The sequence below is a fragment of the Daucus carota genome, chromosome 2 (genome assembly GCF_001625215.2).
Source record: "Daucus carota subsp. sativus chromosome 2, DH1 v3.0, whole genome shotgun sequence".
Lineage (NCBI taxonomy): Eukaryota > Viridiplantae > Streptophyta > Magnoliopsida > Apiales > Apiaceae > Daucus > Daucus carota.
Genome location: NC_030382.2, coordinates 43675333 through 43701637, shown reverse-complemented (window position 1 = coordinate 43701637; position 26305 = coordinate 43675333). Strand labels below are relative to the sequence as shown.

The following is a 26305-nucleotide window of genomic DNA, read 5'->3' as shown; positions in this document are numbered from 1 at the left end:
CTCAACCTAAATGAAGCATAAATTTTTATAATACAAAGATAATAAGTTGAAGTATAGCGTTAGTCAGAAGATTACAAGGAAAATTAGTGAAAATATTCGTAGTATTAAATTATTAACTTCTTTTGGATAAATTTCTAAACCACGATTTTGTGTGTTGAATAGAATACCTATTTAATATTTGGAAAAGCGGAGCCACTAATTATAAAGCTAAGGACGCCAGGCAAGTTCGCTATTTTCTTTTCTCCATTATGACACATTCTTGTGTATTTAATATTTTAAATGTGTTTGTTATTAACTTGACCGAGTTGATATCAAATATTAGTGACAAACCGGAAAATCTTATTCATTTCGGGTTCTTCTTTTGTTCGGAAGTAACCGCTCCTAATAACATTCAATACCTCTTCGACATTGTGAAATCTTGAAACTTCTTGACTAATAAATAAAGGATGCATTGTTCGCATTCCTTAGACGAAGTAATGTGCACTCGGAGGATTCTGGTTAAGCTGGTCAACACGAATTTATTAAATCCGTGGAAGAGATGATAATTTATTGACTGTCTGCTGTGTGTGGATAGTCTAGGGTTACAAATGTTAACCCTTATGCTAGCAAAAATAGAGTGTGAGGTGTATCTTGTGCAGTGACGATCAGACTGCAAAGATTACACAGGGGGACGGGAAGCACGAAATGGTTATGATCGGACCATGTAGTGTTACCGAAAGGTGGAAGACCAGCCTTTTCTTTTTTTTGGAAATTGTTCTGTTGGTTGGCATTATCTGCTTCATTACTTTGTTTTGAAATGCCTTCGATGTTTTACTCGATTATTCTGCTATTTGTTGTTATGTGCTATGTGAACTTGCTGAGCAATATGATTGCTCATCCTTGCATCCACTTTATATTATTTTAAGCAGTAAAAAGCGAGTATGGCACGACTAAGGAGAACCGCCCGGAAACGGGTACTGGCAAGGGAAAGGAGAAGGCGCATCACCCAAATTGAGGCCGCTAGATTACGCCGCTTGGTAGTATTACCAATAGTTATTATAGTCTGTAATCAGACTTCCCAATATGTAATCAAGTTAGACTTGGAGATGTTGTTATAAGACGATCGACCCTGGACTTGTGGGGCGAGAGTTTTTGTTGTGAGATATTATTAAGTAATGCAAGTGTTGTTTGATCCAGATGCTTAGTGACGAGCCAGATCTGCGGGATGCGGATCTGGGGGCGTTACAGGTTTGGTATCAGAGCTATAGTTATATCCTTAGGATTTGAGAAACTCTAGGAATATAACTAGCGAGTACGACACAAAGTTTAAGATAGGTACCCTTGTTGAACCTATCCCGTATGTTAGAGTACATACGCAACGGGTTAGTAAACCCTATGAGTATACATATATATTTTATAGTTACGAGTAATCATATAATTGGTAATAATAATGTTTATTTTGTTTTGTAGATGTCAGGATACGAGGGAGATTCCGATACAGACCTCTCTTCCCAGATAGAGACTAGCAGTGATTCTACTCTAGAGATCATATCTATGGACACTGACTCTACTTATGACAGTGATCCCTCTATGGATGTGATGATTATAGATTCCAGTGACTCCTCATCAGATATTATGGTTATTGACATCGATTCTGATGACTCCTCGATTCAGATCATAGAGCCACCTCCTCCAGAGACTGTCGACCTGGTTTCTGATGATGACTTCATAGAGTTGCTAGATCTTGAGACCCCATTACCTGAGTTGACCCCGACTCCTCCAAATACTGCTCCTGTACCACCTATTCCTGAGCCAGTTCCTGCGAGGGAGGAGCCTACTATCCCTGAGCTGCTTAGTCAGTTCGAGCCTACTCCCTATCTTTACACTTACGACATTCCCAGAGTTACAGATCAGTATCAGTTTCAGACTTTTGTATCAGCTGCTACGGTGGATATCCCTATACCTCCACCCGTATCCACTACTCCTTTACCGACTCCTATCATTTCTGTATCACCTTTTACTATTCCTGTTCATGCACCCATGACCGCACCTACCCAGTTTGATGGACCACCACCTATTCCTGATTTCGCTTTTCTACCACCATATGAGCACCAGTCACTGGTCCAGAGATACTTACAGGTGAGAGATTCTGTCCAGCAGATGAGGGCTGGTTTCCAGGGATCACAGGATCCCTTGTTTACTTCTGCGAGGCCGGGCTTCTTGGCTCGGGACACTGGTTCAGAGATCATGTATCAGATTGCTATTTCAGTGTTTCAGGGACTTCGAGCAGACATGCATGGAGTTCCGTCTACCAGTTCTGGCCTTGTTAATGGCCCTATGATCTCTATGATGGTGGATAGAGCATTCCGTGAGTTTCTCCGTCGGGTGTCAGAGATATTCTACTAGTTGACTCATGGTATATGTACAGTTTTACTTTTGGGAGATGTGTGTTATCTCCCATATAGTTTTGATATACTTAGTAAACTTGTAGACACTGGATAGCATCGACTAGAGTATCATGCACTGCCTTTTATTTTGATGCAGATGCTGTAGTATCGATATATATATACATATCTGGCAGTAGTGTTGTAGTTTGGACCCTTTTGTATAGTTATAGCCAGATTAGATATGATGTTGTAGGAATGACATGATCAGATGTATTTTTGTTTCTATCATGACTTGTACTTTTAAAGCTTCGGATATTATGACCACCTCTATGATATGATGTTTTCACTTATGAGTTTTGTTGTTGTTACCTTTTTGTTATCTATCCTCGACTTGTCATTTACTTTCAACCTGTTCATTATTGTCAGATATTTTGCATATCAATTCTCAACCAGAAGATTTTTCTAAAAAACAGGAATAAAAAGAAAATATTTTTTTTTCAAAACAATTAATTATTTTTAATAATTTTAAAAAGGGTTTCCAACGACACTTAAGTTTTGCAGATTTCTTTAAAAAGTTTTCAAAATATGCAACTTTGACACAAAATCTCTTTTTAAATAAGACATTCAAACTAATTTTCAACTTCTGTACTGAGTTTTAAAGAAATTGAACCCTGTTTTACTCTCGAGTAACCATGATTTCTGACGAAAATTATTAACATGTTTTGTCTCTTCTTAATAGAATCAAGATGAGTTCAAATCCAAATGACAACCCAGTTGATGAGCCAACCCCTGAAGTTCCACCGGGATTCCAACCCCAACCCAATCCTGTTCAAATGTTTGTTGATTTTCTTCAACAAAATCTTCAAGCTAACTCAGAGAGGAATTCTTCAAGTCAGCTTACTAAACCCACTATTTCTTTTAAATCTTTCAAATCTTTGCAACCCCCAGAATTCAAAGGAACGGTAGATCCCGTTGAAGCCAAGATATGGCTACGAGAGATAGAGAAGACTTTTGAGATAGTCGGTGTAGAAGAAGAGAAGAAAACCATCTTTGCCGCTTTTATGCTTAAAGGTGAAGCTAACTATTGGTGGGAAGCTAAGCGAGTACTAGAGGGATCTAGTATTATATCTTGGGCTAGGTTTACTGAGTTATTTCTAGAAAAATACTTTCCTAAACATCTAGAGAATCAAATGGAGCTCAAGTTTCTGGAGCTCAAACAGGGAAATATGTCTGTAGCAGAGTACGAGGCTAAATTTACCGAGCTTTCTAGGTTCGTTCCGCATCAAGTAGATACGGACGAGAAGAAGGCTAGACGTTTTCAGCAGGGCTTAAAGCCCTGGATCCAAAATAGAGTTGCTGTTTTAGAAATCACTAGTTACGCAACACTAGTACATAAGGCTTGTATTGTTGAGTCAGGAAGTGAGCTTTATAACAAAGAAAAAGGCGATAGGAAGCGAAAGACCCCACAGAATAGTCAGAATTCCGGCAAGAAACCTTGGAACCCGAGTGTGAAGAAACCTTTTATAAAGAGAGAAGTGCCACAGAATCGAGAGGGAAGTCAAAGATTTAGGACTGCACAAACTGCAAATGTGTTACAAGGAAGACCTCCATTACCCGATTGTAAGACTTGTGGAAAGAAGCATCCACCCCCATGTTATCAGGAATCCACTACTTGTTATAATTGCGGAAAGAAAGGTCATTACGCCTCTGCCTGTAAGGAGAAGTCAATTACATGTTTCAATTGTGGAAGGAAAGGACATGTGGCGAAAGAGTGTAGACAAACCCAGCAGGAAAGTGCTACACCAAAACTACCTGCACTACCAGAGATCAAGAATAACAAGCCAACTGCGCGAACCCTCAACATGACCCTGAAGGATGCTATGGTGGATAATGATGTAATATCAGGTACGCTCCTAGTAAACTCTGAAAATGCCTGTGTGTTAATTGATTCAGGAGCAAGTAGATCTTTTATTTCTATTCGACTCATGAATAAGTTAGGAATGGAATCTGTACCTTTAGGAGAAATGATGAATATAGAAATAGCCAATCAAGAAGTAATCACGGTAGATCAGGTGTGTCCAAACTGTGAGATATTAGTTCAAACACAAAACTTTGCGATAGATCTTATCCCTATTAAACTAGGAGAGTTTGATGTGATTCTTGGAATGGATTGGTTAACAAGATATGATGCGCAAATAAACTGCAGAAGAAAACGTGTGAGTTTGAAAGGTGCTAATGGAAAGAAAGTCATGGTGAGAGGTCAAAAGCAAGTTAGAAAAATTTTGACAGTTATCCAAGCAAAAAGATTTCTTAGACAAGGATGTCAAGCATATTTAGCTCATGTAGTAGACGTAAGTAAGGCAAGCCCTAAGATTGATGAAATTCATGTAGTAAAGGAATACAAAGATGTATTTCCTGAAGAATTACCTGGAATACCGCCTGATAGAGAAATAGAATTCACCATTGATCTTGTCCCTGGTACGGCACCAATATCTAAAGCCCCTTATAGAATGGCACCAGCAGAAATGAAAGAGTTAGCAACCCAATTGCAAGAATTGTTAGATAAGGGAGTAATTCGACCGAGTGTGTCCCCGTGGGGAGCCCCTGTTTTGTTTGTCAAAAAGAAAGATGGAAGCATGAGATTGTGTATTGATTATCGAGAGTTAAATAAGATGACAATTAAGAATAAGTATCCTTTACCTAGGATTGATGATTTGTTTGACCAGTTAAAGGGAGCATCCTATTTTTCAAAGATAGACTTGAGGTCTGGATACCATCAATTGAAAATCAAACCCGAAGATGTACCTAAGACGGCCTTTAGGACTAGATATGGGCACTATGAGTTTCTAGTAATGCCTTTCGGATTAACTAATGCCCCTGCAGCTTTTATGGATCTTATGAATAGGATATTCAAAAAGTACTTAGATAAGTTTGTCATTGTTTTTATTGATGATATCTTGATTTATTCTAAGACGAAGGAAGAACATGTTGAACATCTTAAGATAATTTTAGAAACTTTGAGAAAAGAAAAGTTATATGCTAAATTTTCAAAATGTGAGTTTTGGATGGAGCAAGTACAATTTCTAGGACATGTAGTTTCTAAGGAAGGAATATCAGTAGATCCTGCAAAGATTGAGGCGGTATCGAATTGGGATAGGCCTAGGACCCCGACAGAGGTGAGAAGTTTTCTGGGACTAGCAGGATATTATAGAAGATTTGTGAAAGATTTCTCTAAGATTGCAACTCCTCTGACCAAATTGACTAGGAAAGAAGAAAAATTTGAATGGACCTCTAAGTGCGAGGAAAGTTTTCAGGAATTAAAGAAGCGACTTACAACGGCACCTGTGTTAACTTTACCTGATGAAACAGGAAACTTTGTGATTTATAGTGATGCATCTCATAAAGGACTAGGATGTGTGCTGATGCAACACGGAAAAGTGATAGCATACGCTTCTAGGCAACTTAAGGATTACGAGCTGAGATACCCTACCCATGACCTAGAACTAGCTGCTATAGTGTTTGCTTTGAAGATTTGGCGTCATTACTTATATGGTGAGAAGTGTGAGATATTTACAGATCATAAAAGTTTAAAGTATCTGTTTACTCAGAAAGAGTTGAATATGAGACAAAGAAGGTGGTTAGAATTAATAAAGGATTATGATTGTACAATTAACTACCACCCAGGGAAAGCAAATGTAGTTGCGGATGCTCTAAGTAGAAAAGAAAGAATCAATGTGATGTCTCTTCCAAAGGAATTGGTTAAAGAAATGGAAAGGTTAGGATTGGAAATCAAGGATTCGGAGCATAAGGAGGGAAGGATTTATGAGATGTTAGTACAACCGGAACTAATAGAAAGAATCAAAAAGAGTCAGGAATTAATGATTGAAGAAAGACGATCTGAATTGACCGGTGATGAGTACTTAAGTGTTAAAGATGAAAAAGGAATTAGGAGGTTTGCCAATAGAATTTGGATTCCTAACCTGATAGATCTTAAAAGGGATATTCTGAGTGAAGCTCATGAGTCAAAATATTCTATACACCCAGGAAGCACCAAAATGTATCAAGATTTAAAGAGAAATTATTGGTGGCCTAATATGAAAAGAGAGATTGCCGACTGGGTGAGTAAATGTCTAACATGTCAAAAAGTAAAAGCTGAACACCAACGACCTGGTGGATTATTGCAACCACTAGAGATCCCAGAATGGAAATGGGAACATATTACCATGGATTTCATAGTAGGATTTCCTAGGACTCGAGCAAATCATGATGCTATTTGGGTAATTGTTGATAGATTGACAAAATCGGCGCATTTTCTTCCTATTAGTGAAAAGTACACCCTCGAGAGACTAGTGAAAATGTACATGAGTGAAGTTGTGTCTAAACATGGAATACCGATATCCATTGTGTCGGATAGAGATGCTAGATTTACATCAAGATTTTGGCAAGCATTTCAGGAATGCTTTGGAACTAGGCTCAACCTAAGTACTGCATACCATCCTCAAACAGATGGACAAAGTGAAAGGACAATCCAGACTATAGAAGATATGTTAAGAGCTTGTTCTTTGGATTTCAAAGGAAGTTGGGATGATCACTTACCTCTAGTAGAGTTTTCTTATAACAACAGCTATCACGCTAGTATTGGAATGGCACCTTTTGAAGCATTGTATGGTAGAAAATGTAGATCACCACTTTGCTGGGATGAAGTTGGAGAGAAAAAGATTTTAGGACTAGAACTAGTTCAACATACCAGACAATCAATTGAGAAAATAAGAAAAAGACTAGTTGCAGCTCAAGATAGGCAAAAGAAATATGCTAACCTAAAAAGGAATGAGAAAGTCTTTGATGTAGGAGAAAAAGTGCTTTTGAAAGTATCACCTTGGAAAGGAGTAATTAGATTTGGAAAAAGAAGTAAGTTAAACCCGAGATATATAGGACCGTTTGAAATTTTGAGAAAGGTAGGAAGTGTTTCTTATCAATTGGCCTTACCTCCAGATTTACAACATATCCATGATGTTTTCCATGTATCCATGTTAAAAGTTTACAAGACCGACAACCGCCATGTTTTAAACTATGAGCCAGTAAATATTCAACCTGATCTAACATACGAAGAGCAACCAGTGGAGATAGTAGATTCAAAAATTCAAGAATTGAGGAATAAGAGAGTCAAGTTAGTTAAAGTAATATGGCGAAATCAAGCTGTCGAAGAAGCTACGTGGGAATTAGAGGAAGAAATGAGAAAGAATTACCCAGAGTTGTTCGGCACTAATCGAGATTCCGAGGACGGAATCCCTTAAGGAGGGAAGAATGTAACAACCGAGAAATTTACAAGTACGTAAGCATAAAATTATTTTATTTACCACGTCAGGAATATTATTTTATTTTTAGAATTAGTAAGGTGAGGTACGGAATATTTTATTTAAGAGTACGTAGTGGTGTAATAATAAGTTTACGCTGGCCGACAATTAATTCACATATGTACACTAATAATAGAAATATTTGTCTGGATATAATGAACCAATGCGAGGTTATAATTTAGTGTCTAGCTGGTATTTTAGTCACCTAGTATGAAAAATATAGCTGGCTAGCTTAATTATTTATTTAACGAAAAGAGCTACATTATTACCCTCTGATTTAATAAAATTTATGAATATTAATATATCGTAGTTTAGAGCGGATATTTTTTCTAGAAAACACGCAGCGTTTAATTGTGCGGGCCATTTATTTAGAATTTTGTCTGTACGAAAAGTATATGCAGCTCGAGTATTTATTTAGTTACCAGCTCAGGAGCCAATATTATATTTTGAATAAGCTAATTATTTTATCCCTATATTTTTATTAATTTAGAGATTGATCCAAAAATATTATAACAAATAATAATAATATATATATATGATTTATTCGATAAATTAAATTATTATTTTATTTCAGTTTCGGAAATTATCCGAAAATAAACGAAACGATACGAGAATAGGTCGAGCCGGGCAGGAAATTCGTTTCGGTTAAATGAACCTTGGAAAGTGAGCCAAGGAATAAAAATTGAGGCACTGGAAGTTTTTTGAGTGGTGGCCAAGTAAGTTGAGTGGCCACCAAGTAGTGCACGTATATTTAGGATAATTAATTAAATAATTAGAACTTAAGTGTAATTAAGGGAGCCTATAAATAGCAAGCCAAGTCAATAACATTTGTTTGGAAATTTCCATCCAGGAGAAACACAGAGCTAGCATACAGAATTTTCAGTAAGGTATTAACCCATACCTCATCTTTTCCTTATATATGGAATTGATTGAGTTTAATTTAAATGATTGTTTATTGAATATTGAACTGTTGTGGACCATTTTATCTACGGCTTTTGCCTTGATAAATGATAAACAATAAAACCAGTACATATAAATCAACATATAACATCAAAAACTTTCACCCAAATCTTTAACAATTAGGGTTAGGGTTCTTGATTAAAATTTGGTATTTGGTTGATTGGTGAATAATTGAATGTTGGGGGATTGAATTTGAATTGATTTGGTTTGGTGGGGCAGTTGAGGCGAAGGAATCGGAATCGGGTGTTAAAGGGGAAGCTGCTGGTGGGAGGCCGGAGCTCACGGCGGCGTTGCCGACGGAGCTCCACAGCGGCGACCGGAGATTTGCGAGGGGGGGATGTGTTTGTAGTAGCGCGTGTATTCGTCGTTAAGGGAAAGTCGGTGGAGCAGTCGAGGGAGAGATCGGAAAAGAGAAGAGATTGGGGAGGGAGATGGTGCGAGTCTACGGTGGGAGGCTGTGAAACAGCCAGAGTCGGCCGGAACGCCGCCTCCAGCGGCGGTGTTGTTCGGGGCGAAGAGAAAACAGAGCGAGAGAGGGAGAGAGATTGAGAGATGGCGAGAGAGAGGGAGAGAACGAGTGGGAGAGAACGAGCGAGAGGGAGGGAGAGAAAGAGAGAGAGAGAGAGAGAGAGAGAGAGAGAAGGAGAGAGAGCGAGATATTGAGAGAGAAAGAGAAGCTGGGGAGATATGGAGGAATAAGGGAATTTTGTGAGAAAATTTTATCAAGGGCAATAAAGATTTTTCACCAGCTGATTTATTTAAATTAAATAAATATAAATTATTAATTCTTTTTAAAGAGATTTATTAAATAATGGCGTTGAATAAAATTATTAAGTCGGGTACGGAAGGCAAGTGTTAAAAATGTGTTAGTAAGCGGACATAATAATAAAAAGGCCATATGTAAATAAATTAAAAGTAGGAAGTAATTTATATAATAACTAGGCTATAGAGTAAGGTTAATTTGTGGGATTATAAGTTAAGAATTTTAATAAATAAATGAGTTAGTCAATAGTCATTGGGGTGGCATTGGAAGGTTTATACTAAAGTAATTAATTAATATTCTGGGTAATATATTTAAGATAAGTTGGTACCCAAAGACAAGTTGGTAACTTGAGGTGTATTATTTGTCAAAATTAGTGACAATAGGACAAGTGGCATTATTAATAGTCAAATGTATAATTACTATTTAAATAATGGAAGACTAATTATTACTCAACCTAAATGAAGCATAAATTTTTATAATACAAAGATAATAAGTTGAAGTATAGCGTTAGTCAGAAGATTACAAGGAAAATTAGTGAAAATATTCGTAGTATTAAATTATTAACTTCTTTTGGATAAATTTCTAAACCACGATTTTGTGTGTTGAATAGAATACCTATTTAATATTTGGAAAAGCGGAGCCACTAATTATAAAGCTAAGGACGCCAGGCAAGTTCGCTATTTTCTTTTCTCCATTATGACACATTCTTGTGTATTTAATATTTTAAATGTGTTTGTTATTAACTTGACCGAGTTGATATCAAATATTAGTGACAAACCGGAAAATCTTATTCATTTCGGGTTCTTCTTTTGTTCGGAAGTAACCGCTCCTAATAACATTCAATACCTCTTCGACATTGTGAAATCTTGAAACTTCTTGACTAATAAATAAAGGATGCATTGTTCGCATTCCTTAGACGAAGTAATGTGCACTCGGAGGATTCTGGTTAAGCTGGTCAACACGAATTTATTAAATTCGTGGAAGAGATGATAATTTATTGACTGTCTGCTGTGTGTGGATAGTCTAGGGTTACAAATGTTAACCCTTATGCTAGCAAAAATAGAGTGTGAGGTGTATCTTGTGCAGTGACGATCAGACTGCAAAGATTACACAGGGGGACGGGAAGCACGAAATGGTTATGATCGGACCATGTAGTGTTACCGAAAGGTGGAAGACCAACCTTTTCTTATTTTTGGAAATTGTTCTGTTGGTTGGCATTATCTGCTTCATTACTTTGTTTTGAAATGCCTTCGATGTTTTACTCGATTATTCTGCTATTTGTTGTTATGTGCTATGTGAACTTGCTGAGCAATATGATTGCTCATCCTTGCATCCACTTTATATTATTTTAAGCAGTAAAAAGCGAGTATGGCACGACTAAGGAGAACCGCCCGGAAACGGGTACTGGCAAGGGAAAGGAGAAGGCGCATCACCCAAATTGAGGCCGTTAGATTACGCCGCTTGGTAGTATTACCAATAGTTATTATAGTCTGTAATCAGACTTCCCAATATGTAATCAAGTTAGACTTGGAGATGTTGTTATAAGACGATCGACCCTGGACTTGTGGGGCGAGAGTTTTTGTTGTGAGATATTATTAAGTAATGCAAGTGTTGTTTGATCCAGATGCTTAGTGACGAGCCAGATCTGCGGGATGCGGATCTGGGGGCGTTACATTTTGAAAGTACTCTTTTCGTCGCTCTCATTTTTTCACAACATTTTTTATTACTTGAAATACATTTTAAGATTGTATAAAATACGTTTAATAAATTACATTGAAAATTTTCTTCTTTTATATACATTTTTAAATATGAAACTTTTATTTTGAAACTAAAACAATTTATAAAATTATATTTTATATCCTTCAAAAAATATTATATAGAAATTTTAAAGTACTTATTATGTTCCTCAATCCTCTATCAAAACAACATCCCCTGGAGGAGTGTCATGTGACTATGTGAGGGTGTAGTACTAATTTTTTTTTGACAAACAAAGATTTTATTAATACGAATCGCAAACCCAGCCGGGACAAACCCCCGAACTGTCAACTACAATCTGATTGTGAAACAAAGAACGAACTAAACAAATATGTAAATTCTGCTAAATGACAGTCGACAGTGACCCAAAAAATTGAAATTCATGGCGGGAAACATCTCTTCGTTTTGATCCCAAATTGATAGTGACCACTGACCGAGTTACACACACAGGAAAAAGAGGCCAGTTTGAAGAAGAGAACAATGTCGAAACTGGAGTACCCGCGCCTCCCACGCAACGAAATAGTGTCAGTCCTCGCCGAATACCAAATCGCCAGCCTCTCCGAATCCGATTTGCTCCACCCCAACCCCGATTTCATCGCTAACCTCTACAAACGCATCCTCTATCACGTCGATTTATACCAGTACGCACTAATTCACTTCACCCTAACCCTAATTATTACTAATTAATCTCTCTCTCTCTCTCTCTCTAATTTGCTAGGGTTTTGCAGGGAAGAGGACGGCCAAATTGATTTCGAGGCATTACAGCAGTTCGAGAATCCTGATCTCTTCCTGGATTCTATACAGATTATGAAGTTGTTGCAGAAAATTAGGGGTTTTGTGGCGGCTGTTCATTGCCCTAGAAAATTTAATCTGAAGGATCTTGTTAGGCCTGATCCCGACCGCACCGAGTTCTTTCTCAGTGCCATGCTCAATTTTGTTCTCTACAGGTCCTTTTTCTTATAACGCTGGTAGAATTTGATTGAATTTGTTGTGATGTTTGGGCCACACGTTCGTTAACCAATTGAGTACTAATCCATCCAAGTCTTAACTCATGTGTATGTTTTGTTTATCTTTATGAATTTTAGTTGGTAAATTGAGCTTGTTATAAAAGAACCGATGCCGTATTATTATTTTGTTTCGGGTATAGTTTAAGTATATACTAGTCGGTAATACTCCCTTTGTCCCAAAATTATACTCCCTCCGTCCCACGTGATTGTTTAAGTTTCATTGTTTGCACTTAAATTAAGGCTCCTATAAAGTATAGTTCCATAACGTTATTTTTATTTTTATTTGTTTGAATTAAAGTGTAAATGTCAAACTTTAATTCAGGGGAAAAAATTTAAAAGAATATATTATAGAACTATACTTTATAGGAGTCTCAAAATGCTTGCCAAAAATTAACGTAAATAACCTACTGGGACAGAGGGAGTAGTTGTTTTGACTTTTTGTACATAATTTGAGTTGAAAAAAACAGATGCCTACACATTATTTTATAATTTTGTTTTTTCTGAATAAAAATATAGATGTTAAACTTTTATTCAGAAAAAGAAAATTTGAAAAATAATAGAAATGTGTTTTTCTTCCACCTTAAATTACGTGCAAAAAGTCAAAGCGGCTATTATGTATGGACGTGGGGAGTATTAAGTTACGTATTTCTAGTGTTAGCATTGGACTGATGATATGTTCTTAGCTAATTGCTCGTACTTGTTTTTATGGTGTATACGTTCAAAATATTGCATGAAATTCATTTGCTTATCATTTATCACCGCCCATCCCGTTACTTCCCACAAATTGGATCAGTAGTTACTTAAGACATCATTTATATGCTAGAAATGGACTGATAGCTATATTTACCCAAGGCCACTTAAACTTCAAAACATTCTTCAGTATAGAATATACAATTACGTTCCTTTAAGTTACCTAAAAGAGGAACTGCAATACTACCTTTATGTTGTGTTTGGTTGGGGAGAATGGAATGGAATTACTAAAAACAAATGAAAATAGTGTAGGTAGGAGGAAAGTTTTTGGAAAAAATTGAGTGAATGCAAAATTGTTATGATGTGATTTGAGAAAAAAAGAATGAGTCTAGGAAGGATTGGAGTATTCCTTCCTAAATTGGGGGTGTGATCTCTAGTATATAGTGTAAAGAATGGAATAGACGAAGGAATGAAATTTATAAACATTTGCCCATAAACATAGTTCAAAGTGTATTCAATTCCTTCCATATTTATTCACTCAAACTAAACACAACATTAGTTTCATTGGCAAGTTAAAATTGAAAATAGAATTGTTTGGTCAACACTGAGAGGAACATGTACAAATATAGAATTTAGGGCAAAGTTGCACCCTTTATTTTGCGAAAATTAGTAAGTATGTACATACTTTTTTATTAGGAAATAAGCACTTAGGGGTGTTTGACATTCCTTATGTGGTAAAATAAGAACTTATTCTCCGAGAAAAGTACATACTTACATATTGTTTTTCTGGAAATAAGGACTTAATTTTAATTAATAAGGTAAGCCAAATGGACAGTGATATTAATCAAACCTCTAGGAAATGCTATGCATTTGCATGATTAAAAAATTGTTTTGTAGTCCTATTGTTGTGTGGATTTGAGTCTTATTGAGGGTGGGTCACTTTTCTTTAGGAGACTTTGAAAGTTAGCCTTATGAAACAATGTTGATTTTTTTATTCTTATGTTGGGTGTCTCCTCTGCTTTGCTAACCTGGCTGTACATGGTTCGAACTCCATATTGTCTTCATAAATAATTTTAAAATGTTATTATGAAAGTAATTATTTTAAGTGAAGTAAACCTCAACTGTTATTCTCTTAAGTATGCAACTTAGTTACTAAGTAGTTTCTTTTAATTATTTATGTTTGTGACCAGACATGTGAATTACATCATTAGTTTTCTCTAGTGTCTCAATACTATTAAACATAATGAGAAGTAAATATCTTGCAGAGAAACGAAAATGGATATTTTGAGCCCAATAGTGGAAGAGCTTACATTGATTGATGAGCAACGAAAAGAGTTGGAGGGAAAAATTATAGTGGTATATTATTTGTCTGTAATCTATTGAATAGTAGATTAGTGTTTGTTTTGTTTATTTATTAACTTCCTAGTGTCCTGCAGTTGAATTCAGAGATAGAAGAGCACGACAAAGCCAGAGAAAGTGAGGTCCCACTTGTTCAAGAAGTTGAAGCCAAAGTTAAAGAATTGCGTCAGACTATCCCTGGTCTTAACAATCATCAGATGTCTCTAAAGGCTTCAATTAAAAAAATGAAGGAGAATGCAAAAGAAATGGATGAGAAGGTTCAACTCTAGCTTCTTGAGCACCTTAATTGCATATCTGAGATAATGGGCAAACTGCAAAAGAAATATTTTCCTGATTATTCCAAATAGTTGAATTTGATAAATCAGCTAGTAAAGAATGAGAAGAAAGATAAGCAGCAATGGTGTCATCGAATGCTAGAGATATTCAGCTTTTATGTATGTTTTGACCACCTTTTTCAATTTCTTGTGTCAGATTTCCAGTGCAGAGTTTGCTTTGGTGCAAGCTGTCCAAGAAAATGCCAATCTACGTTCCAAAATCGTTCAGTCGCCAGATAAATTGCAGGTACTTGTAATTTGTTTTTGGATGTATGTTGTGTAGTGAAGCCTTGACCTTGGCTAATCTGCATATATTCAGAAAATACGTAGATTGTTACCTAAACAGATCAAAGATTGCTGTTTCTGCAGATACCCGCAATGTGATTGTTGTATACTGAAAGTACTGAAGCCATTTCCGGAATTGTGTTTCTTAATTTGTATCGTCATTGATCTTTCACTTATGCCACTTGGTTACACAGAATTGGAAAGAATAACTAATCGCTCATGTCATTGTCATTGTTTTCTAGTGTTTTTATTTCTCACAAATTCTTCGTTTCTTATTTTTTTACTCCTGTCCATGTTTCTTCTGATTTTGGCAGGTCTTTTTTACTGTTCACACGTTCCAAATTTTTTCTTGATATTTAATTGTGTAATTGTCTTATCAATCTTAAAGAAAGCACTAGAGGAGGGGAAGGCAATCCTAGCCGAGGCAAAGAATGCTGAAAGGTCAGCAATGCTATCTTTCCAGGAGAAGAGTTCAACTTTAGAAGTTTACACAAAGGTATTTTACAATTAGCTCAATTTTCTGACTAATATTGCATCCCTGCTGCACTAGTAGAAGTTTGTACGTTTGTGTTTCTTTATTTATGTAACTACCTGAGGAAGGTGTGGAGGCTTGACTTTTCCTGGTTATCTCTGGTTGGGGTCAAAGTACAATTGTACTAATATGATAGGTTGTGTAAAGCATGTGAGAAAACAGAAGGGGGGTGGGGTGTTTCATTTATTACCAATCAAAAGAAAAGAAGTAACGATAACTTGGAATAATTTTTTTTGTATCAGGCGTACGAGAAAATGTCAAAGCACTTTGCTCAGATGCAGGACATACAAGAACAGGTTTGATACTTGAAACTGGTTATATTTTCCTGTATAGATGTCCTAACTGGGTTTATGGGTTTAAAGTTAATAATAAGTTGGTCTCGGCTGTCAGATGGGGGAGTTATTCCTTACTTTTTATTCTGGAAAGTGTAAATTTTACCAATGTATTCAGCACTTCAACTGTGTCCTTTTTTGAAAGCAAATCCGCTTTAAGTGATCCACTAATAGTTTATCAAGGCTACAACTTTGACAGTTGTTATATGTCAAGAATTGTGTTGTAGTACTACTTTTGTAATACAGAAGTATGCCAGTAAAAGCATTTTAGTCTTTAAATAGAGTTAGTGATTAGATAGAGAGTCTGAATAGCATTGCGAGATATAAATTTTAGTTTATGCTTTATAAAATATTAGAAAATGGGACTTGGTTCCACCAACTGCTCCCTCCCTTCTCTCTACAGCTTCCCTCTCTCTGGGAACTACTACATTCTTCTCCAAGTTATCTCTATCTCCCTCTAAATTAGCTGTTCGACCTCTCTTATTGCTGATTTCTTTGTTCCGTGTATATATCTCTGCCTCATCTCTCTGGTTTCTGCCGTGATTCTGCTGTATCTCTCTCTCTATCTCAACCGTTATCTGCATTTTCTTGCTTATAATCTAAAGAAAGCACCAAACACATACATAGAACTCAGAAACATTCATTTGGGAACAAATAGTTCCTGACATTATTTCTATCAATTATCAAACCATTAATAGTGTTCTAAAGAACCCCTTTTCCATACAGGTAAACTCTGCAAAAGCAATTGAGAAGGAAGTGAAGGTTCTAAAATTAAAGCTGACTGATGAGGGAGTATTGGACAAGTCTCTTGAAGCCAAACTGGTGGAACGACAAGGCAAAGGTTATACACTTTACTGCTTAATGTAGATTTAGTCCTCTTTCTCTTGGTAGTAACTAGGGCATAAACATGTCTTGATCAGCGGCCCAGTTGGATGAACTAAAAAAGCAGTTAGAAAAGGAAAGAGAGGTCAACTGTGAGGCAGCTACTAAAGAATTGACAAATGTGAAGCTTGAAGTAGAATCGAGAAAGCATGGGAATGAAACAAGGCAGAGAAATGTTGAAGCACTACTTACTGAGGTACACTCAATATCTTTTGCTAATTATATTACTATTTGGTTAATATTCCTTGTATCAAAAGTTGGTCAACTCAAACATTGTTATCTTCTTGTGGTTTGATTGATAGGTGGATGCTATAGAGGCTAAGATCAAATCAGCGAAAGATTCTTCAGCTGCTAAACAGCACGAGCTAGGCTTGAAATGTGAAGAGATTGTGAAAGAGGTATAATATGTACCTTGTGTGCTTCGCTACATATTGGCTTTTTATCCCATACTCATACTCCAGTTTAGAAATTCCTGTGACTTGGCAAGTTGATTGGTCTTTCTTTTTTAAACTCCGTTTGCTGACAGTTCTGAATCACAGTCGAGTTTAAGTTTTGAGCTGTAATATTTTTGTTACAAGGTCTTAGTTATTGTAGCCTTGTTGGTACAAGTGTGTCATACATGACTTAACTTTTTAAATATGCTTTGCAGTTTTACCAATACAAAAATCGGCTTGAAGACTCATGGGCACCCTTAGGAGCTACCCAGTTGAGCCTCAGCGACCAATGAGGTTCAGCAACTGTACTACCTGTGCCTACCGGTGATTTTGTAAATTTGCTAGCTTTACCATATTTGACCTTGTGGAGTGCAAATCTGTGGTCTTTAACTCATATTAGTATTTCAATGTTTTATGAGCTCCAACAGGGAAGAAAAAGAAGAAGCCAAACTTCAATATTAAAAGAAAAAAATTCATATGATCAATGTGTCTTGCTTGCTTGTGAAGTTCAACCTTCATATGGGGGATAAGGTCGATACTAATGGAAATTCCACTAGCAAAGAATAATTTGTGTTATCAAGGCTTGCTTGTGCCTTTCAGTTAGATGCTCATTTAGAAATTTGAAAGTGTCAATATTCTTGGTCCAAACTAACAACTTCGAGGTCGTGCTTATCTCTGTTCATGATGCGGCCTCTTTGTAGTACAAAGGAAGATATGTTTTGGAAAAAGTTCCACACGATGACACAATGCCACTATGCTTGGATTTGGATGGGCCGGCTCCAGATCCCAGACTTATTGATGGACCTCGAGGGAAAATCTTTGAACCATATGTTGCTAATATTTTATGAATTTCGGGTTCCAACATACCCATTCACCTGCAGAAAAATGGTTGATTTGTCTTCTGACCTTCAATGCATCTTGTGGACTGTCACCTTTTGTATTGTCTTGAGTTGTTCTCTGGTTTTCTTCACTAATCTAAACAAGTTCTTTTTTTCAACCTGGTTAAAGCTTGATAGCAATTGCAATTTTCAGTATTTCATTCTTCTTTTTTTTTTTTTGGTAAATATGCAATTTTCAGTATTTCTCGAGGTATGCAACATTTATGCAGTCCATCACTTGTTGGCGAGTTGTTGCCAGTCTGTTAATTCTCCGAATGAACTTCCATTCGGGGTTATGCTTGTAACTAATAGCTTGTAACTAATAGCTGGCCCTCCGTGGGTTCCATGGGCGGATCCGATTGAGGGCTCAAGAGGCTTAAGCACCCCGAACCCAAAAAAATAAAATTTGGTATTTCCTCCGTTCTAGCTATAGTTTGTATCTAGTTTGGGTGTAGATGTTAACGAAGAGGTTAACTAAATTAGTAGAAAAGAAAAAAAAGTGAAGTAAAAGTAGTGCAAAAAATATAGAAAAATGAGGAAGTACGGGATCATCGATTGTTTTTGATAAATTTAAAAATTTGGTATTGAATGAAACACCAAAAAAAAGAAAATCATAAAATGTTGAGAAATGACAGATATTAAAATTTTATTACATACATGCTCCCCGTAAAATTTTACTCCTACGTGTCCACAATACAGTATTTAAATTGATTTCTCAATCACCGTTGAATCATTGCATAGCTATTCCTCGGAAACAAAGACAATGCTGGAGTCTTTTATAAAGCCCCTTCTGGAAACCCCTCCATACATTGTTTCATATGCTCAAATATATCAGTTCTTGACTGCCAAGAAATCTCTTTTCTTAGGAAAACAAGTTCATGCCAAGATGATACTCCGAGGCGTGCTTCCCAATGCGTTTCTTGCTGCCAAAATGATTGCAATGTATGGTAGTTACGGTGAAGTTAGTTATGTAGCCAAACTGTTTGACAGAATTACTCAACCATCTGTTTTTTTGTACAACTCTGTTGTTCGTGCTTTTACTAATTCTGGGTGCTGTGGGAAGACTTTAGAGGTTTATTATCGCATGCATTTCTTGGGTTTTCATGCTGATCATTTTACTTTGCCTTTTGTGCTCAAGTCTTGTGCTGAGTTATTTAGAGTTGGGTTGGGAGAATGTGTTCATGGGATTAGTTTGAGAAGTGGGTTGGAGCTTGATGTTTATGTTGGGTCTTCTTTGATTAATATGTATGTCAAATGTGGGAAAGTGAGGGAGGGGAGGAAGGTGTTTGATGGAATGAGTATGAGAGATTATCCAGCGTGGAATGCGTTGATTGCAGGTTATGCGAAGGCGGGGTTGTTTGATTTTGCGGAGGATTTGTTTTGGAGGATGCCAAATAGGAACATTGTGTCTTGGACTGCTATGATTTCGGGGTATTCTCAGAATGGATTGGCTGATGAGGCATTAAGGCTGTTTGATGAGATGACGGATGAATGTTCTGGGGTGAAGCCGAATTGGGTGACAATTGTGAGTGTGTTACCTGCATGTGCACACTCTGCTGCTCTTGAGCGCGGGAGGAAGATCCATAGTTATGCTAGTGCGATTGGTCTTGACTCAAATTTAAATGTACAGTCTGCCCTTATTGCGATGTATGCTAAATGTGGTAGTCTTACTGATGCTGAATATTATTTTGCTAGGATACGTCCAAGTGAGAAACATTTGGATGCTTGGAACACCATGATTACTGCATATGCTTCTCATGGTAAGGGGATTGAAGCTGTGTCATTGTTCGAGGATATGATAAGAGCGGGTGTGCAACCTGATGCAATTACATTTACAGGTTTGCTGTCTGGATGCAGCCATTCAGGCCTAGTTGATGTTGGCTTAGAATATTTCCATCGCATGAGTTCAGTGTACTTTGTGGAACCTTGCCTTGAACATTTTGCTTGTGTTGTAGACATTTTGGGTCGTGCAGGGCGATTGGTGGAAGCATATAACTTAATATCTGACATGCCAATGCAAGCAGGAGGGAGCATATGGGGTGCGTTACTAGCTGCTAGCAGAAAACATCGGAATTTGGAATTTGCTGAAATATCTGCTAAAAAATTGTTCGTATTAGAACCTAATAATACTGGGAATTATGTTCTGCTTTCAAATATGTATGCTCAAGCTGGGATGTGGGATGAAGTGAACAATATAAGAACTCAATTGAAATTTCACGGCATGAAGAAGACCCCTGGATACAGTTGGATCGAGAATAATGGAAAAGCACACTTTTTTCTGGGAGGAGATAAATCACATGTATCAGCAAAGGAAATTTATACATTGTTGGAAGAATTGCCTGAGAAGATCAAGGCAGCTGGTTATATACCCGATACCAGTTTTGCATTGCACGATATTAGTGAAGAGGAGAAAGAAGATAACCTTCTAGCTCACAGTGAGAAGCTAGCAGTAGCATATGGGCTTATATCTACGAGTCCGGGTACAATTCTTCGAGTTACAAAGAACCTCCGGATATGTGGTGATTGTCATACAGCCATCAAATACATTTCTAAGATATACGGCCGAGAAATCATTGTGAGGGATGTAAATCGTTTTCATAATTTTAGAGACGGGTCATGCTCTTGCGGAGACTATTGGTAATCACAAGTTGTGCTTGCGTTATGTGGATTGTTTTTCTAAAGACAGCCATCAAATACATTTCTAAGATATACGGCCGAGAAATCATTGTGAAGGATGTAAATCGTTTTCATAATTTTAGACGGGTCATGCTCTTGCGGAGACTATTGGTAATTACAAGCTGTGCTTGCGTTATGTGGATTGTTTTTCTGAAGACCAACATGGTTTTTGATTGGTGCTTATCGACTGTAAGAGAGTCAATGAAGTGTCTGACCATATTACTCCACATCTGAATCTAGTAACTGGTAGAGCTAATAGGACTAAGGGATCATATGTTTACAAGTGAGCGGAGTGGAGCTGACTGACCCCTGACAAATTGTGGAGGCAGAATGATACAGATCAGAGGCAAATCTCAAAGGACATAAGATATCGATGCCTGTGAATCAGATAATCAGCTGGGGCATTCTAAGTTTTGGACTTGACAATAGGGGTGGCAATATTGGACCCGACCCGACAACCCGACACGAATTCGACCCGCAAAATACGAATTCGGGTTGGGGTTTTTCGGGTTCGGGTCGAATTCGGGTTGACCCAAAATCAACCCAGAAAAAACGGGTCATTTTCGGGTTGAATTCGGGTTACCCGAAATTGACCCGAAATTACCCGAAAATTAATATATAATATAAATATTATATATATTTATATTATTTTTATTATTTTTATAAAATTTATTAGTTAAATATAATATAAATTTTTTAATTTAATAAAAATTAATTTATTTGGATTAAAATAATATTTATTTATTATTAAAAAAATATTTTTATTAATAAATATTAATTTTCGGGTCGGGTTCGGGTTACCCACGGGTAGTGCGGGTCGGGTTCGGGTTGGGTATTCTGACCCATTAAAATTTCGGGTCGGGTTCGGGTTGAGTAAATTTTTTGACCCGCGACTGTCAACCCGACCCGAACCCGACCCGAAACCCGAAATTGCCAGCCCTACTTGACAAGGACTTTCTAAAGGATTCAAGCGCATATTTCTGGACTTGGCAGTGACTTCCCAGGGAATGCAAGTGCTTCATAAAACATGACATTGTCAACTGTCAAACAAATCATAACTTTGTGTACCATGGGAAACTATGATTCATATTGGAATAAAATTATTCAAACCGCATAAATTGTCAGACCTCAATTGCTTGAGCAGATATAAATCATAAAATGTACCATCTTTTCGGAGTGCATAATGTTAAGTTGTTACAAGTCAAGTGACTGCCCTTCCAGAGAAGTTCAACAAGATTAGATATGAATTGCACTAAAATAATTATGCAAAGCAGAATTAGATTTATAATGTAATGGTAACTTATGCACATCACCACCAAAATGATTGAAATCGTCTTTTGCAGCAACTAAATATCTTTTGCACTAACTAAATATATATTTAAGTCACGTGTATAATTTCTATGTTTCTCGCAAGTAAATGTAACAATATAAAACAATTTGAGTCAAAAGCTGCTGGTGTAATGCATTAGCGCTCGTCTTCTACCGGAACGTCAGAGTAGCTGCATGTTAAACTCTCTGTCTCTATATCATTTGTTTTGACCTTTGTCCATGAAACTTTCCATATTTGTAGCAAGCTTTGCCTAAAATAACATGAAACTTAAATCAAGATAAGAGTAGAGAAGAATCGGAGGAGAAAATGTTACAAGTTCTCAATGTCAATAGTACCCCATTCTTAGTAAACTACAGATGAAAGGAAGGTACTGACGTACTGTTAGCTTTTGACTCCTAATCTTCAGAAAACCAAACCATTAATATAAATACAGGAATTATTAAAATAGACCAAATATTCATCAATGAAAGCTCTGTATACTAATCATTCATCTATGATAGGTAATAAGTTCCTTGTATACTTGTATAGAAATTCTACCCATTCTTCTATAGCCTATCACGTTCTATGTAATAAAATCTTCTAATTCTAACTGTAATTTCAGCTGTCATCTACAGCAGGTTTCCTGTTTAAAAATTCAATATATGTTTGTATACGTGCTACTTATGATCACTAAATCAGAATTTCAGTACTTTACATGCATGTTTAGCTTTGTTACTTAGGAGTCTTCATTTTACCTTTGAGTACCCGTGTCGGACACTCGACACTCAACACTCGGACACTCGGACTTGCACACTTATTTTAGACCTACAACATGTATACTTTTCAAAATGTTGCCGAGTCCGATACTTGAACACGTATCCATGTTGGACACTTGTAGCCGAGTCTCACATAGATGTTTTAGTATACAGTGATAACAGACACATACCACAAGCTATGCTGAAAATTCCGATTTGCAAATGAAGCGAGGATAACACAAATTCTTTGCATATACTGTACAAAGTTTTTAAAGACACTCCAAAAAAGTCGTAGCCATTCCCTAAAAAGTTAAGATCCTCCTTTCGTTCCTCATTTATAGGTAATGGCTAACCATTCCTCATTTCCTTTTTAATAGTAATGTATTCACTTCACACCTATTTTACACTCTTTCCCACCTTTTTTACATTATCTCCTTACTATAGATTTTGAATTTAATGTTATGATAATAATAGAGAACACAAACAGGGAATTGTTGGCGTTGCCATTCAATATAATGTACTAACTTACTAGAAATTGAATTGTTTATTATATATTTAAGGAACCACTAGGATACTCTTGGAGATGCTCTATACTAATTATTCCTTCTTAGCAAGACACGGATGTTACTAGAGTAGCCTTGATGTGTAGTTCCTTTTGCATTTACCAGAGATGCATATTTGTAGCATGTCAGTATACTATTAGTTTACAGGCCAATATATCACAAGGTCATGAAGGAAATCATACCTATTTGTCTCTATACTTCTCTTAGCCAGCATAAGCGTCAAGAAGACAGGAACCATAGCAGCGAATAGATGTTTTATGGTGTGTCCACTTACAATGTGATGAGTCCATCCATAAATTGGTTTATCAGCAGCTTCCTCTACTTTGGCTATAAGATAAAACGCTGCAATAAAAATTACAAACTGCTTAATAACATATATAGCTCAAAATGCTACAACTAGGTAGAGGAACCAACTTGATGGAAAAGAAACCTGCCGCCCAAAGCCAATATGTAGAATGTGTGTACATTGGAGGCAACAAGACAGCCATGACAGGGATGGCAATGCAGGGAACAAACTGCACCAATCCATAAGGTCGCAGGTCATCAAAAAATCTGCAGCAGAAAAGATGCTAATTAAGCTCAAGTGAACTCCTTAAATTTTTTGCACCATTTTACCCTTAATTCTTAAAACAGCATATTAGTTTTTTGAATATGAACACTCAAACAACAATTTTATTCAATTGACAAGTACTTTCTTAAATGCAATCAAGCGCTCAGGCTCAGCAAAGGACCAAAGAACATTCATTATAAATCAAGCATCAATTTTATTCAACTGATAACTGATAAGTACTTTCTTAAATGCAATCAAGCGCTCAGCAAAGGACCAAAGAACATTCATTTAAAAAAAAAACCAGTTCCAGCCCAAATCTTTATCAGCAGCACTCTCTCCCTACAGTTATGAATGTACTGCCAAGTGCCATAGTATGATGGAAAGTGAGCTACACATATAAGTTATCTCACTGGATAATGGTATGAAAAAGGTTACAAAGTCGAAGAATTGCAAAAAGCTATCAGGAGTTAGGACAATATATAAGAGTGAAAAAGCAATACGAAAAAAGTTGCAAGTAGAAAGGCAATAACTATCATGAATAGGGTAGGATATTATATTTGGATAAGGTTATGGAGAAGTAGAAAGGGCAAAAGTATCGTAAATAGGGAGGGATACCGGAAACATATAACATTGGAGGAGGGCTAAAAAGGTTAGGTGGAGAAAGGACAGGTGTATCATGACCGGGGGGGGGGGGGGGGGGGGGGGGGGGGGGGGGGGGCTGCAGTGACTTGAATCTTGATAAGATGTTCATAGCTATTTGCTTCATATATATCTCAAGAAAAAGCAAACCAAACTGCCGCTACAAACCTCAAGACTCAAGAGTGCAAAAAAAAAACAATAACTGTTACAAGTAGCAGTGAAACACTGCTAAAACTTCTTTTATAGGATAAACAGCATTAAATGTAAATAGATGTCATGCATATCTATGTAGTGATGTAGGGGAGAAGCAGCATGCTTACCTCCAATATAAGATGCTCACTACACCTGCCAGGACAAGGGGGATAATCGACACGGATCCTTTCCGTTCATCAACTCTCTCAATAATGAAAATTGCAACAATTGATGTGAATGCGATAGTCATCTATATGATTGTATTTCACATGTCAGAAATTTATAAATTTTACATGGCTCACGGGAAAGATAACTTGTACCAAACAGCAAATTAGCATTTTCACTTCATATATACAAACTCACAGGCAACCGGTCCCACACAAGGCGAGAATCATTCGGCTCTAAATGATAGTAGGCGGATCCAAAAGCAACAGCAGCCACACCTACGAAAAAGCAAGTCCATCCCCAAAGTTCCCCTTGCAAGCTACAAATAAAATATAAAAACGGTCTGATCAATCACGAGAAAATAGGCCTCACACAAAATATAGGAAAAATAACCTCACACTACCTGAGCTTAAAATAATTGCCATGATAGCAAAGTATAAGGCCTACGAGACCAACCACCAGGAACGGAAAGTTTGAAATCACATTCAACGCATTTGGTATACCTAGGTTGCCAAAATAAACAACAGAAAATGATTTCTAAGCCACAATAGCCCTTTAAATTACACATCCAGCTAAACAAATACATACGAACCACACAACGAATTCAACTAATTTTTTGTATCCACAACACGGTAAATGGCACTAATTAAGTCGCAGAAACATAATTTTATAATTGGGAGGGAGGGAGGGAGAGAGAGAGCTGGGAGAGAGAGAGAGAGACTCGCTAGTAACAAGTGAGTCTATATATGTGTAAAGAGTTGTAATTACGCATGAAATTGAATATTGCAAGTGTAAATTAAAGAGCAGAATATCGGAAGGACCTAGAAATTGGCGTTGATCGGCAAAATCATGATAGTCTTGAGACTGAGGAATGGAAGGTGTGATGAGCATGAGTATTACGAAACAGAGCAGCGCCACTCCCCATGCTATATACTCTTTCTTCATCCCCCTCCCTCTCTAATTGCTTTTCCTCTGTCAATTTCGATTGCAGTTTCTATCTTCTCTTTGCGTCTCCAAAACTGGCAGTCTAATTCAATTCATTTTCCTCTTTTCTCTTTCCCCAAGTCAACAACGGTTTAGAGCATCTCGTTTTTATTTTTATGTTGTGAATCCAGTTATTACTGTTAATTTCGGCTCTGTCATCTTAAGTAGTAATTTAGATGAATCGATGATTTAACATATGCCTTGTACCTCGTAATAACAATAATTTTTTACTTTAAAAAACAATAATTTTAAATTATTTACATATATTTGAAATGTTAAAATAATATGTCACACGTTACGTTTCAAGAATAGATTTTTAATAAAATATATGTATATATATTGTTTTGAAAAAGAGAATTTAAAATTAATATATTAAAATATAATTTTTAACATCTCAAATTACGTATGAGAAATTGAAATCATTATTATTCTGAAATGAAAAGAATATAATTCAATCTTTTAGATGGATATTAAATATACATAATTTAATATATTTTGATTAGGACGAAATTTAATGTCAAGAAGTGATTAACTGATTTTAATTTAGTTTGGACCCAACAT

At 36.6% G+C, this 26305-nt stretch overlaps 3 protein-coding genes across 7 annotated transcripts; 2 read left to right on the top strand and 1 right to left on the bottom strand.

Annotated features, from left to right (window-relative positions):
- The first annotated feature begins 11567 nt into the window (after positions 1–11567).
- LOC108206550 (kinetochore protein NUF2 homolog) lies at positions 11568–18030 on the top strand. Of its 4 annotated transcripts, none has more exons than XM_017376886.2 (12): positions 11568–11839; positions 11927–12145; positions 14161–14251; positions 14332–14511; positions 14726–14815; positions 15242–15349; positions 15628–15681; positions 16444–16558; positions 16638–16795; positions 16902–16997; positions 17249–17327; positions 17462–18030. In XM_017376886.2, the coding sequence occupies exons 1-11, from the start codon at positions 11679–11681 to the stop codon at positions 17324–17326; spliced, it is 1350 nt and encodes a 449-aa protein (XP_017232375.1). In that variant the 5' UTR covers positions 11568–11678; the 3' UTR covers position 17327; positions 17462–18030. The 4 variants fall into 4 exon arrangements, with proteins under 4 accessions (XP_017232375.1, XP_017232373.1, XP_017232374.1 ...); XM_017376884.2 differs by having other exon boundaries at positions 17249–17357; XM_017376885.2 differs by having other exon boundaries at positions 17249–17365.
- A 410-nt stretch (positions 18031–18440) lies between these two features.
- On the top strand, positions 18441–20997 carry LOC108209746 (putative pentatricopeptide repeat-containing protein At3g49142). 2 transcript variants are annotated; one of them, XM_064087702.1, is made up of 2 exons: positions 18441–19671; positions 19750–20997. In XM_064087702.1, the coding sequence occupies exons 1-2, from the start codon at positions 18675–18677 to the stop codon at positions 20550–20552; spliced, it is 1800 nt and encodes a 599-aa protein (XP_063943772.1). In that variant the 5' UTR covers positions 18441–18674; the 3' UTR covers positions 20553–20997. The 2 variants fall into 2 exon arrangements, with proteins under 2 accessions (XP_063943772.1, XP_017236313.1); XM_017380824.2 differs by having other exon boundaries at positions 18449–20997.
- Positions 20998–21848: 851 nt separating this feature from the next.
- On the bottom strand, positions 21849–25714 carry LOC108209747 (uncharacterized). The gene is made up of 7 exons (XM_064087704.1): positions 25586–25714; positions 25164–25267; positions 24959–25079; positions 24724–24845; positions 23645–23766; positions 23397–23556; positions 21849–22167 (listed from the first exon to the last, which is right to left on the bottom strand). Exons 1-7 carry the CDS (start codon positions 25703–25705, stop codon positions 22053–22055), a joined length of 864 nt encoding a protein of 287 aa, XP_063943774.1. The 5' UTR covers positions 25706–25714; the 3' UTR covers positions 21849–22052.
- Positions 25715–26305: the final 591 nt, after the last annotated feature.

What these genes read in the sequence shown, in the direction of transcription:
- LOC108209746 (XM_017380824.2), top strand. Translation starts at nt 18,675, where the DNA reads ATGCTGGAGTCTTTTATAAAGCCCCTTCTGGAAACCCCTCCATACATT.
- LOC108209747 (XM_064087704.1), bottom strand. Translation starts at nt 25,705, where the DNA reads ATGAAGAAAGAGTATATAGCATGGGGAGTGGCGCTGCTCTGTTTCGTA. An exon ending in TTGCCGATCAACGCCAATTT is followed by an intron (nt 25,268 to 25,585) that starts CTAGGTCCTTCC and finishes TATTTTGGCAAC; the next exon opens with CTAGGTATACCAAATGCGTT. An exon ending in TTGTGTGGGACCGGTTGCCT is followed by an intron (nt 24,846 to 24,958) that starts GTGAGTTTGTAT and finishes ACAATCATATAG; the next exon opens with ATGACTATCGCATTCACATC.
- LOC108206550 (XM_017376886.2), top strand. Translation starts at nt 11,679, where the DNA reads ATGTCGAAACTGGAGTACCCGCGCCTCCCACGCAACGAAATAGTGTCA. An exon ending in TATCACGTCGATTTATACCA is followed by an intron (nt 11,840 to 11,926) that starts GTACGCACTAAT and finishes AGGGTTTTGCAG; the next exon opens with GGAAGAGGACGGCCAAATTG. An exon ending in GGTGGAACGACAAGGCAAAG is followed by an intron (nt 16,559 to 16,637) that starts GTTATACACTTT and finishes TGTCTTGATCAG; the next exon opens with CGGCCCAGTTGGATGAACTA.